Here is a 13,195-nt window from a genome sequence, read left to right as displayed (position 1 = left end):
GCAAGAGCCAGACACTGATCCCTGTGTAACACCACTTGCACTTCCCACTTAAACAGATTTAGACATATTAGATTTTCTCCCTTCATTTCATCCTGTTGCCAAAGGCTGGAGTTAGAGATGTTTGCAAACCTTAAATTCTGCATTCCCAAGCCTTAAGGAACACGTAGCAACTGCTTTTAACTTTCTTCACTTCAGGATTTCCTGGGTTTATAATGCCTAGCTTGGTGATAATTGCAACATCCCTGTAACATTTGCAGGTTCTGATAGACACACACAGGCTTAATGCCATTTCAACAGATTGCAGCTGGTGATTTCCCTGCTTTCTATTATTATTACTACAAACTTACCATGAGAACTACACATTACTAGTGATACTGCAAATGAGGTGATGCTGGGGTACATCAACCTTCAATGTTTCATTGATGGGGCAGCTTCCCCACAGCACTTTGGCTGTGCACCCCACTCTGGAGCAGTGCAAAGTAGCCAGAGCACACAGGCCACTTCCCCCCACCCTCCACCCCCCGCCCACGAGTCCCTTGCTCACACCCAGTTCACCTCACACTCCTCTGGGTGCATGCAAGCCCAGGTCCACCCTGAAGCTTCCCCCTGTTCCCCTCCCTGAAGAGCAGATTGGGTGAAACAAGGAGCTTTTCAAAGCCATTTGTTTCTTTAGGACTGACAGTCTCTCTGCTGTCCAGCCCCACCAGCATCCCTAAGGGCAGGCTGGCTTCATTTACCATGGGTCATTTTGAAAGAGAGCATCTTTGCTGAGGGCACTTTCAGCTTTGCTGCCACTGAGCCAAAGGAGATGGGAGCCAGCCGTTGTGTACGGAACTCTCTGCAGAAGTTGATTAGTTGTCAGTCCCTGTTGAAGAAACTTGCAGTTATGAAGACCGCTGCCAAAAAATTACTATTAATCTTTTCCAAAAACAAAACAAAACAAAAAAAAGTCTTCAACTCTAGTCAATGCACCAGTTTTCAGGGAGCCTGAAGTGGGCAGTTTGAAGCATCTGTTATCCCATTAATAAGATCATTCAGGACACACAGAACAGTCTGACACCAGGTGCTAAACTTCTTAAAGGAACCATTTTAAATTAATTTTTATTCAAAGTAACCAACCAAATTACTTGGCAATGTACAGAAATTTCATTCTGTGCTCCAAAAGTAGGAGGTGGAACGTGGAGGAAAGTATGCTGTGTTCCTCACACAGAAACCAGTGGTGAAACACCTGCCTTACGTACAAAATGGCTCAGCTTCAGTCACGGGGCCACTGGTCTGCTCGTCCCTCCTAGAGCAGTAAGCCACTGGATCACACTCGGAAGCAGGAGGGGTTAGATTTTGTCCAAGCTTTGGTTTTATCCTCTCGAAATATAACTATGGGTGTTAATCAGTAGCCATATAAATGGCTAATGCTTTTTTGGAATCCTATCAGCTCTTGGCCTCAGTGAAATCTTGTGGCAGTGAGTGCCATAGGTAAATTATGCACCCTGTTAAAATTATTTCTTTTTATGTACTTTGAACATTTATTTCCTTTCAATTTCATCTGCTGGGCCCTTGCTCTGCTATTTGCAGAAAAGGTAAAGATGCTCTCTCACCCATTCCCTATTTCCTCTCCCTCAGGCCTGCTAGCCCTGGGCCAGGTGCTGTCAGAGCACCATGTTCCCTGGGCTGCTGCACCCCCTGCTAGTCAACAATTATTCAGTGTATACAGCACCATCCACAGCATGAATTCTGCCAGGCAAAGTCCCTGGCCTGGGGAGCTTGGTGGGGGTGGAACAGCATCCAGCATGCCCCACTGGAGCCCGATTCTGTCACAGAGGGACAAGGAATGCAGGGCCAAGAGGCTGAATGAGACTGGGCTCTGGTCTGTGACCCCCTCCTCCAGTTATCAGCCACTGTATGGGGTGGGAGGCCAACCTCAAGGAGCTCTCTGCCATTCCACATCTTGCAGCCTGACGGGGGAAGGCCAGAGATGCCGACAGACAGCACCAGAACAGGCAGCCCAGCAAGCCAGCGGGAGGTTGGGAGCCAGCTGTGGCACCCACCCCAAAGATGGACCTCCCTGGGGCAGACCAGTCTGCAGTGCTCAGCCTAGGGGTAATGGCTCCTGGCGGCTGCGCAACACCTGCCTACTGGATCTCCGCATGAAGCCACCGTCCTGGCCCAGGGGACTCGCTTACTACCCTGTGGACTGAGTCTCCAGCAGGGGGTTTGTAAAGGAGACTATTTACCAGCATACTAAGGTGTTTCCCCTCCAGACCCAGCTGTTCCGGTCTCCTTGGTTCAAGCCAGGTCCTGCCCCAGAGGCATCCAAGGAAGTGTCACTGGGGAGGGGGCAGCCAGGGACGCAGCACATGGGAGGGGAGAGGCAGTGAGGTTTTAACTCCCAGTTGATGTAAAGCTTCAGACAGGCACCCAGACCGCTCGCAGCCAGAGGGGGGATGCCCAAAGAGAGCTGCTGTTTGGCAGAGCAGCAGCGATCGTGGTTACAGCACGTGGCTCTCTACTCCTGTGGAGCAAAGGGAGCCAGCTCCCTCTGTCCCCTGGTCCAGTAGGGCCCACCTGGTTCTAGACATGCTGCAGGCTTGTGGCTCAGCTCTGCCCCTGCTCAGGTGCTGTGCTTTGCAAGGGGCAGATCTAGGTGAGCACTGGCCTCCCTGTCCCCCTGAGGGCTCCACCCAGACCTGCCTGCAATGGCCCCACAGAGCGACTCTCCAGAGCAGCATGCCAAGTCCTCCCCCACCCCCCACCTTCCTCTGCCCCAGGCCCCCCGAGCCTTCTCACTGCCGTCTCCACAGGTAGGTCTGGATGGAGTCAGCCGGAGCCACAGCCTCAATGAAGCCAACGCCTGGGTCTGAGATCCTGAATGGCACGTCTGTGGAGTACCTGGGGGGGTGAGGGGCAGAGTCAGTCAGACTGCATGGCTGCCCAGTAGAGCCAGCTCCACTACTGCAGTGCCATGTGGGCCGCAGGAGCAAAGGGAAGGGACCACAGCTAACCTCCCCCTGCTCCCAGGCCCCTCTCCGGATGAGGATCAGTGAATGTGACCAACAGAGCTCTCACCCACCATGTGTTCAGTGCCTCCCCTCTGCCCCCCTGCCAGCTGCTTCCACGGTTCCCCAGTCCCCTTGATTGTACTGTGAGCTCGTGGGAGCAGGGTACGTGCCTCCTGCAGGGCTGGGGGCACCTGCTAATGCTCAGGCCAGCGGCTTGGCCCTCCTCTGCCCCCACCAGCACTGTTCTTGCAGTGCAGTGAGTAGCCTGGTTATCTCCAAGTCTCTTTCGTCCTGCCTGCCCCAAAGGCCAGCTCCGGGCTCCCAACTCTCATCCCAGCACTGAGTCCCTCAGCCCCTGCCCCACTGCCTTTCTGGACGAGGCTCCCACACTCCAGGCCCAGCCACGCACCTGTTCAGGACCACAACCACAGCAGCGCCGTCCGGGCGCAGGAAGGCTGCGTACTCCATGCTGCACTTGCAGCTCTTCTTGGAGACAACCAGCCCGATGCGCTGCGAGCCCTCGGGGATGAACTTGCTGCGCAGACAAGAGGGAGTGGTGAGCATGGAGGGAAGGACAGCAACAGTCCCCAGAGACAGGGCTGGGCCAACGGCCGCGGCCTGAGGTGAGAGGGAGAAAGCCTGGCTCACTGGGCACTGCTGTCATTACTGGACCTAAAATTGATCCCCGTTGTGAGCTCTGGCGTAAAAAGGCTGCACAACTCCCTGGGGTGTCAGAGTACCTAAAACCCTGCCGGCTCAAGCGTGACCCAGGAAATAGGTCACGTTGTTTTCAATCATTAAATTGAATGGGTGCACAGAACCCAAAAGACACAAAGCACGTGAGCCCAAATGCAAAGGGCCTCCTAGCCTCACTCAAGAGCAGTGCTACAATGACGCAGGTTAAAGAACAGGAAATGTGGAACTGAAAATTAATAAAGCAAAATCGGTGTGTCAAATGTTTGGTGGGCAAAATAATGCAGGAATAAACCAGGCAGGCTGGCCACGTTTTCCCCTTTGGGCGGGGGTTCTTAAAGATACTGGGTGTGAGGGGAAGAGGGAGAACCTCAGCTTCCAGTCACCCAGCAGGCTGCCTGCCTGTTAGAAACAGGAGACATGAATACTCTTTGCAGATCAACATTAACCCTTTCCTTTCCCTCAAAGAAAGTTGTTCTAAAAATGAAAAACTAAGATTTTGCCTCCCAAAGGAGAAAAATTTTCAAGGTTTTAATTAAGTTTGTTTTGCATAATCACCCAATTTCGATTTCTGTATAAATGTTTCTTTTAACTTCTTGTTCTTCCTTGTGTTTAAATCAACAAACTTTCAACTTTAGAACAAAGGGTTTGGGTGTTGGTCAAGAAATCGAGTAAACCGAGGTCCCTCGGAGAAAACTCGGGCCTCTTGGTATCTCATTTTCTGGGCCGGACTGGAAAAGCATTTCACACACCTGTGACTCTTTTGACCCTGGGAGTTCACTCACCAGCACACGTGTACTGAGCCGGCTGTGGGCACAATCTCTGCAGCCCTCACCAGCCGACCAGGAATGTCCCAGCTCACCTGAAATGCCCCAGGTGGTAGAACATGGGCTGCTTGTAGAAGAGATCCTTTTTCCTGTCCACGATGACTGGGCTGTCCACGTAGTTCTGGACCCAGTTGGGCCCCCCCTCCAGGTCCAGGGCCAGGTTCCAGTCGATCCAGCCGGTGACAAAGTTGTTCAGGTCCTGTGAGGGGATGGCAGAGATGCTCAGCTGGAGGCAAGGGACAGGGCAGGAGATGCTCCCAAGGCAGCCTGCGTGAGGGACCCGAGCGGGCCTTACCGTCAGGATGCTGTGGCTGTACTGGTTCCCCCGATCCCAGCAGCCCAGGATAACATCCCTCTCCCAGAAGTGGGACCCAATGCAGGCCTCTGTGGCCAAGATGAAGTAATCAGGGAAGAGGTCATGGGTCGGTAACAAGGTGTCCTCTACGGGAGCAATGAAATCCAGGTACCAGTGGACGCCGATGCCATGGACGTAGCGAGCAGCATTTGGGTCACCCAGTATCTGGGAAGGAAGGAAGGAGGAGCAGTCACTTACTGGCCCAGGCCTTCAAGGGCCTTCCAGACCCACACCCTTGGAGACAGCAGCAGAAAGAATGGCCCAGCGACGCAACCCATTGGAGAGCACACTCCAGATGGGCTCTGCCCAACAGCACAGGTCCAAGCACTCTGCTGCCCTGAATGACAGCGCAGGTGCCGAGAGATCAGCCCCTATGCCAGCCGGGACACAAGAGCTGCTCACAGCTCTGCAGCTGGGAACAAGTCCAGAGACCAGGGCAGCACAGGGTGCTGGCAGGACTGTCTCAGCACTCCGCTCTGCGCTGGCCCACCCAGACATTGCGAGGGAAGGCCAGGATTTCCTGGGTGGAAAACAAAACGCAGGACAAGCCCCTGCTGCTTCCCAGGAAGCCAAGATTACTCGGGGCCCAAGAGTCCCAGGAGAACAGCCAGGGCAGGAGCCCCTGGGGCTCCCTAGCCAGCCAACTTTACCCCTGCTTCATCCAGGCTGGACATCAGGCACTTGGTTCCTAGCCAGGTCTCTACCACGGCCGGTCCCTGGGAAACCCAGAGGCTGCATCCTCGAAAGCAGAGAACAGGCAGATAGGGCCAAGCACCCCCAGCACTGAGAAGACCCTGCAGCCCAAGCAGAGAGCAAACGGGTCCCACAAATGAAAGGAGCCATCGGAGAGCTGGGAGCTCAGCGCCCTGGGTTGCTGGGTCCTGGCTCCCCCAGACCCCAGGCATCATCACACCCATGCAGATCGGCTGAGAGCACCGGATGTGTGCTTGGGAACCCCAAGCTGGGCAGCCCGTGGGGACTGGGGGGAGCCCCATGCTGGGCTTGCTATTCTCCATCAAAACTCCCCCAGGGCCAGGAGCTGCTTTGCTGCAGCAACTGCTGGTCGCCACCAGTGTCACCTCCTGCCTGCCTAAAGCACAGCCTCCTCCACACTGCGAAGCAGGGCCCAGCCTCCAGGCACTGCTGTGATAAACAACATGAATGGGAGGGCTGGCAGCTCTCCTGGGAGCAGCGGTTGCCAAGCCAGGCGGCCAGCACAGCCTCCACGCTTACAGCCAGGCCGAAAGGGCTGGAAATCAGAGGCAGCTACATGGAATCCCACTGCCCCAGCAGGCACCTTGAGGAAGGATCAGGCAGCTGTCTCTGGAGAGCTGTGCTCTCTGCCCCAGCAGGCCCGCAGTCATCCAGGGGTAATGGGAGCAGCTTTGGCAGGACTGGGGTCTCCCTGTATGTCCTGAGAGCACCCAGCCCTTGGAAGAGGGAGCACCCTGCTCAGCCTGGCGGGAAGCCCAGCAGGGCACACGCCAGGCACCGCCAGGAATGTGCCGGTTGAGTATGCTCAGACCACAGGCCAATCCCAACACGCAGTATCTCCCCACAGAGCAGAGCTCATGCACAGCCAGCCCCAGAAGAACAGGCGAAGGAGCAACAGGCCCCAGTGTGCAGACTCACCACTTTGGCCCAGCGTGGGAGCAGCATTCTGTTGTCATCCAGCATGATGAGCTGGGTGCCCTTGTGCGAGCTGTTGGCCAGCGCCGGGCCCAGGTCCTGGGCAATGAAGTCCCGCTGGTGCTCGGCAGTGAAGCCCAGGCACTGGAAGGGGTAGTTGTTTATCAGCCCAGCCGTGGGCTCGTTCTGTGCCGTCACCGCCCAGAACGTCAGGTTGTGCTTGGCGTATTCGTCCAGGAACCTGGGGGCCGGGGACGAGAAATATTAGCAGCTCCAGCCCCATCCCCCAGTGCCCCTCCTAGTGTGCAGAGACCAGTCCCCCTACCCCCCACTCGCATGGACTGTACAGACCTCGCTCACAGTCTGTCATTCTGCTGGCTCAAGGAGCTCACACCCAGGGCCGACCGGAGGGGGGGTGGGGGGGAGTCGGGACAAATTACCGGGGCCGGCAGTCCGGAAGGGGCCTGGGGTCCGGCCTTGCTGGGGGGCCCGAAAAAAATTTTTCATCGGGGCCCAAATCTGCTCTCAGCGGCCCTGCTCACACTGACTCCTTCAATGGCCCGTCCCGCCCCTTCCCTCGCACAGCCCCAGGGCCACCTGTACCCACCAAGACCCACTCCCCATCCTGCCAGCTCCTCTCCCAGGAGAGCCCCCGCCCCAGGCTGCCCTTTACCTGATGAAGTAGTTGGCCCAGGTCTTGTGATACTTGTCCCCTGGCTTCCCCTTCAGACTTCCCTTCCCTTTCATCTCCCCGTTGGTTTTCATCCAGACTGGGGATGACCAGGGACTGGCGACCAGGGACAGTGGCTTCTTGGACAAGGCCATGGCTCGATGGAGAATGGGGATCTGAAGGGACACAGCATCGGAACCAGCTCACCATATGCCGCGGGGTCTCAGGAAGGAACGTGCCTAGACACAATGGTCCCCTGAGGGCTGCTCCCTCTAAGGAGGGCAGCACGTGGCAGCTCAGGGCTGCAGACGCAGAAGTGAGCCCAGAAAGGCTGCAAGACAGGGGCGCTGGGTCACTCGCTCCCCACTCACTGCATAGATGGGACTTTCCCCTCACAACCTCACAACTCGCCACGCAGGAGGGGCTGGGAGACGCCTGCCCTGCAGGGCTGTCAAGGCAGCCAAGGAGCATCTGATGGACACCCAGAGCAATGGCTGAGGGGTGAGTGCCACAGGGGGGTGGGGGGTCATCCCCGGCCCATGATGGCCACAGAAAATACTCTAGATGAGATGGGGCCTGGGAGCTTGGTTGGGGAGCAGAAAACCTGAGCAAATTGGGACTGGCCACTCCCTGCTCCATCTTGTGCTTCAGACCTCCCCATGGTTGGCCCGCCGTGGCTAGGCTCCCTTCCCCACAGCCAGGCCCCCTCATCCTTCCTGCCTGGGCCCCCTCACTGTGGCCAGCGTCCTTCCCCCTCAGCAGGGTCCCCTCCCCATCCAGTGCTGCTCACTTTCAGCTTTGTATCCTCATCCTTCAGGGTAAAGTTGAGGAGCTGGTAGTCGTAGGGGGTGTCGTCATAGCTGTAGGGGTGGGTGGAGAAGTCACAGCTGGCCATGGGGATGCGGAGCAGGTTGTACTCGATCCCTGTGGGACAGGAAGGAGGTGACTCAGCTCCCAGTGACTGCACATGGGGACAGGGGGCCTCAGGCTGCAGGACACGGGACGTGCAGCTCCTGAGAGCCATGAGCCCAGAGCTGGGGCCTGCCTGCCCCCCACCAGCAGGTCAATTCCATACATTCCTGCCCCAAATCAGCCCCCAGCTCTCACCTTCCTCCATGAAGTAGGATGCGAGCAGGTGGCGTTGAGTCTCCTTGGACAGGGACAGGATGTTCATCGCGGCTGAGTCTGTGACGGAGCCACCAAAGCCCTTCACTTTCTGGTACCGCTGTGCCGTGTCCAACTTCAGCAACAGATCTGCAGAGCAGAGAGCAGCCCAGCTCAGAGCCCTGCAGCTGGCAGCAAGAGCCAGGGACAGCGGCCAGCCCTGCCCTTGGCATCCCAAGTGCCCAAGCTGATACCTGGGGCCATGGAGTCGCTCTGGAACCTCCCCTCGCTGCGTTCCAGCCGCTTGCCCATCTTGCTGCTCTCATACTTGGCGTACGTGCCCAGGGCCGGGATGACAACGGGGTCCAGCGTGTCACAATAGGAGGCATTGCACTCACACGCCATCAAGCCATGGCCAAAATATTGGGGGCTGCAGGGACGACTACCTAGGGATGAGGAGACAGATAGGGCTGGGGCAGGGCTCCGGGTACAGTTTGGGGCTTCCCCACCCCTCCTGGGAGAGGATATCCCCCCCGCCCTGACCAATCCCATTCCTCCGAGTTCTGGGGATGCCCCGAGAGAGGTCCCTCCCACACAGTCCCAGGCACCCATCCCAGGTGCAGCAGGGTTCTCAGCACACCCGTTTGGTCCCTCAACCCCCAAGACTCCTGCGCCAGCCAATACCCCACTACGCCCCCCACCCCCACCCCGAGGAGAAGCGCAGAGGCTGAGCTGCACCCAGGAGGAACTCTCCCCCCGGGGCACACACATGACACATCACAAGCACTTACCTGCCACCCTGGGCACTGTCTGGATGAAAAGGAACCAGCCCATGATGCTGGCACACCCGGCCCACATGGCGCCTTTCCTGCCCAGCGCCACCCCCACAGCCAGTCCCAGCGAGCACGGCACTGGGCACCTGGGCCTGAACGCAGGATGGAGGCTGTGAGTGTCGGGGCCGCTGCGTCACTCGCTCCCCACTCACTGCGCCCTCAGCAGCTCCAGCCTCAGCAGCAGTCAGGCGAGCCCAGCACCACGGGGACTCCTGGAGCAGCACAGAGAGGCGGCCACCTGCCGGCGGAGGTTGTCAGGGAGCTGAGCCGCTCTGGTAACTAGCGTCTCGATCTCACCTCCCTGTCCTGTCCTTCAGCCCAGCCAAACCCAAGCTGTGACTCAGCAAGGCCTCCACCTCCACAGCCAGCCCCAGCCTCTCTTTTAAAGGGAGCCTTGGCTCCAGTCCCTCCCACATCTGATCTCATTTCCCCAAGTCTCGTCCCAACCACTCCCCTAGTCTCCTTCAGCCACCCTGACTTTGTCCCTTCTTATCCAGCAGCCCCTGCTCCTGGGATACCAGCTAATCCTTCCCCTCACCCTGAACCCCACCTGCCCCTGAGGCTCACCTGACCCAGCACTTAAGCGGTTGTAGTGGGCACCTCAGAACTCTGGTCTTATATTTACCAACTTCATTAATGATCAGAGCAAGGGAGCAGAGAGCAGGTCCATCCCATTCCCACACAACACTGATCTGTGCATTGGTGCCGGCCCCAGCCAGAGAGAATCAGGAGGCCCTGGAACCATCAGACACCTGGGCAGGAGACGATGACAGCATGGGACTCACCCTGTGAGGGCACAGAGTGAACGACAATGGGTGGGAGAGACGGGGGAAGGCGGTGAGAGAGGAGCTGGGTGCTGACATAAGGACCCCATCCATCTTCCCTAGCCAGTAACACAGGCATCTTTTGCAATGGCTCAGTTCCACCTGACCTCGATTACGAAGGCAGCCTTAAAGAGGGACTAGCAAATGCCCAGTCATACCAAACTACATCTACTGCCACACGACTTCTTACGTGTCCTTATTAACCCTGGCATCCTGGTCAAATTCCCACTTGGGCAATACTCTGCCAAACTAGAATTCCCTGCAATGTCAGGGGATGGAGTTATTACTCACTTCCTGTAACACTTGTTGAGCCGTTCTTCCTAGTACACAACTGCTGCATTCCACCCTGGAGCTGGGCGCATTTCAGTAGTAAGTACTCACTGTGTGGAGAATATGCAAAGTGCTTACTGATGCCTCTAGCTGAAAAGCACTGTGGGACAACACACTGAAAATAAAACCAAAAAAGAAATCTTTGACCCTGCCAGCTGTAGGTTAGTTCAGGCCACATGGGGAAGAAAAGTTACTTAAAATCTGGATAATTGGTAATGTCACATTCACCTCTTGCCTGGAAATGACACCCACTCCCTCCCTGAGAACATGCATGGTCATTTATCATAGTCCAAGACTCACTCTGGTTTAGACTGCCAAGAATTCCCTTTTCCCCAAGAGATAGATTTGGAGAGGATGAGGCCACATAATTATCGCACCTTTACTGGGATTATTTTTCCTGTGGATTCCACATCAGGATTAAAATTATGAATTTGAAAGAGCCTAGATCAAAACTCCAGCACTAGCCCTGATTGACTGCAGGCCTCTGTGCTTGTCTCCACGGGTCCTTGAGGCAGGGATTCATAGATTCCAGGACTGGACGGGACCTCGAGAGGTCATCGAGTCCAGTCCCCTGCCCTCATGGCAGGACCAAATACTGTCTAGACCATCCCTGACAGACATCTAACCTACTCTTAAATATCTCCAGAGATGGAGATTCCACAACCTCCCTAGGCAATTTATTCCAGTGTTTAACCACCCTGACAGTTAGGAACTTTTTCCTAATGTCCAACCTAAATCTCTCTTGCTGCAGTTTAAGCCCATTGCTTCTTGTTCTATCATTGGAGGCTAAGGTGAACAAGTTTTCTCCCTCCTCCTTATGACACCCTTTTAGATACCTGAAAACTGCTATCATGTCCCCTCTCAGTCTTCTCTTTTCCAAACTAAACAAACCCAATTCTTTCAGCCTTCCTTCATAGGTCATGTTCTCAAGACCTTTAATCATTCTTGTTGCTCTTCTCTGGACCCTCTCCAATTTCCCCACATCTTTCTTGAAATGCGGTGCTCAGAACTGGACACAATACTCCAGCTGAGGCCTAACCAGCGCAGAGTAGAATGGAAGAATGACTTCTCGTGTCTTGCTCACAACACACCTGTTAATATATCCCAGAATCATGTTTGCTTTTTTTGCAACAGTATCACACTGTTGACTCATATTTTGCTTGTGGTCCACTATGACCCCTAGATCTCTTTCTGCCATACTCCTTCCTAGACAGTCTCTTCCCATTCTGTATGTGTGAAACTGATTGTTCCTTCCTAAGTGGAGCACTTCTCATTTGTCTTTATTAAACTTCTTCCTGTTTACCTCAGACCATTTCTCCAATTTGTCCAGATCATTTTGAATTATGACCTTGTCCTCCAAAGCAGTTGCAATCCCTCCCAGTTTGGTATCATCTGGGAACTTAACAATCGTACTTTCTATGCCAATATCTAAGTTGTTGATGAAGATATTGCCCTGTGTGCCCTTCTAATGCCATAAAGAGTCCTGGGTGAGAAACAGAGATTGGGCTAACAAAACAGAACACTGCTGGCCCCACCCCCTCATTCAGGTCCTATTGGTATCCAGGAAGCAGGCGGGCTGCTGCTAAAGGACCTCCCCCAAGCCTAAGGGGAGGATCCACAGGTCTGTGACACCAAATAATTGCGTGGGACAATCTATGAAAAAAGCAGGATTGGGAATGAGGTCACAGGACTAAATGAAGGGAACCTGATGGGGACACCGAGCAGAGAACCCCAGACAATGCCCACTGCTCCTCAAAGGTGTCAAGGGAGCCAGCGGACACCACCCAGAGGAACTCTGCCCCGATGCATGAACGGACGGAGGAGTGGAAATAGGCCCCACGGTTGCAGGAAATCCCATCGGCCAACCTCCTCTCCCCCCACTCATTCAGGTGCTAGGCAGTTGGCACCCACAAGCACCAGGAAGGATGAGGGGAGGGGCTCAGAAAAAGCCTTGATATTAATCTGACTGGCAGAGTCAAGCACTTCCCCTGGGGCTGGCTGGACAAGCTCCCACTCACTCGGCCCCTCCCTGCCAGCCACATGGGGCAGGGGAAGAGTCCCACGACTGCCCCACCAAGCTGCAGACCCGGTGGGAGAGGCTCCAGGCCCCTGAGCAGCGGGGGGAGCAGGGCTGCTGGAGCAATTTGTATAGCTAGGGTGCTGAGAGCCACTGAACCCAACTGTAAACCCACTTCAGGCCAGCGGGTGTGGCAGCCCCCCCGGACCCCTAGTTCCAGCACCTATGGGGGGGCAGCTGCTCCCCTGGCTGGGCACCCGGCGGCCGTATCCCAGCACCTGTCTAACAGCGCCAGCCTCAGTGTGCCGGGCTGAGCAATGGGAGCAGCGGCGGGGGCCGATCCCGGGCCACAAGCCGCCTCCTCCCCGCCGCACCTGTCCACGGTGAGAACCCAGGCGTCCGGGCATCCGGCTCCTCCGGCCACTCACCTGCGGGACCGGCCGGCGCCAGGGTCCGGCAGCAGCGACCGCTCCGCGGCCTCTCGCAAGCGCGGACTGGAGTGGACCGAGAGTCACATGACTGCGGTCACATGACCCTGCCAGCTGCGCCCGGAGGGGCCGGGCCGGGCCGAGCCGAGCCGGAACTGCCTGGGGCTGGGCCGGGCCGAGCCGAGCCGAGCCGGAACTGTCTGGGGCTGGGCCGAGCCGAGCCGAGCCGAGCCGAGCCGGAACTGTCTGGGGCTGGGCCGGGCCGAGCCGAGCCGAGCCAGAACTGCCTGGGGCTGGGCCGGGGCCGAGCCCGAGCCGAGCCGGAACTGCCTGGGGCTGGGCCGGGCCGAGCCGAGCCAGACTGCCTGGGGCTGGGCCGGGCCGGGCCGGGCCGGGCCGAGCCCGAGCCGAGCCAGAACTGCCTGGGGCTGGGCCGAGCCCGAGCCGAGCCGAGCCGGAACTGCCTGGGGCTGGGCCGAGCCCGAGCCG

At 56.7% G+C, this 13,195-nt stretch overlaps 1 protein-coding gene across 6 annotated transcripts; it reads right to left on the bottom strand.

The window, feature by feature from the left end:
* Positions 1 to 525: 525 nt before the first annotated feature.
* LOC115639394 (lysosomal acid glucosylceramidase-like) lies at positions 526 to 12,788 on the bottom strand. Of its 6 annotated transcripts, none has more exons than XM_030542088.1 (14): positions 12,707 to 12,788; positions 10,223 to 10,376; positions 9,675 to 9,893; positions 9,066 to 9,199; positions 8,529 to 8,720; positions 8,278 to 8,424; positions 7,961 to 8,094; positions 7,174 to 7,346; positions 6,504 to 6,741; positions 4,812 to 5,036; positions 4,552 to 4,715; positions 3,406 to 3,531; positions 2,785 to 2,886; positions 527 to 865 (listed from the first exon to the last, which is right to left on the bottom strand). In XM_030542088.1, the coding sequence occupies exons 4-14, from the start codon at positions 9,130 to 9,132 to the stop codon at positions 859 to 861; spliced, it is 1,575 nt and encodes a 524-aa protein (XP_030397948.1). In that variant the 5' UTR covers positions 9,133 to 9,199; positions 9,675 to 9,893; positions 10,223 to 10,376; positions 12,707 to 12,788; the 3' UTR covers positions 527 to 858. The 6 variants fall into 6 exon arrangements, with proteins under 6 accessions (XP_030397952.1, XP_030397948.1, XP_030397949.1 ...); XM_030542089.1 differs by having other exon boundaries at positions 9,733 to 9,893; XM_030542091.1 differs by having other exon boundaries at positions 9,675 to 9,859.
* Positions 12,789 to 13,195: the final 407 nt, after the last annotated feature.

This window comes from Gopherus evgoodei, chromosome 24 (genome assembly GCF_007399415.2).
Source record: "Gopherus evgoodei ecotype Sinaloan lineage chromosome 24, rGopEvg1_v1.p, whole genome shotgun sequence".
Taxonomy (NCBI): Eukaryota; Metazoa; Chordata; order Testudines; family Testudinidae; genus Gopherus; species Gopherus evgoodei.
The sequence above is the reverse complement of the archived record's forward strand: the minus strand, read 5'-3'. Positions and strand labels throughout refer to the sequence as shown.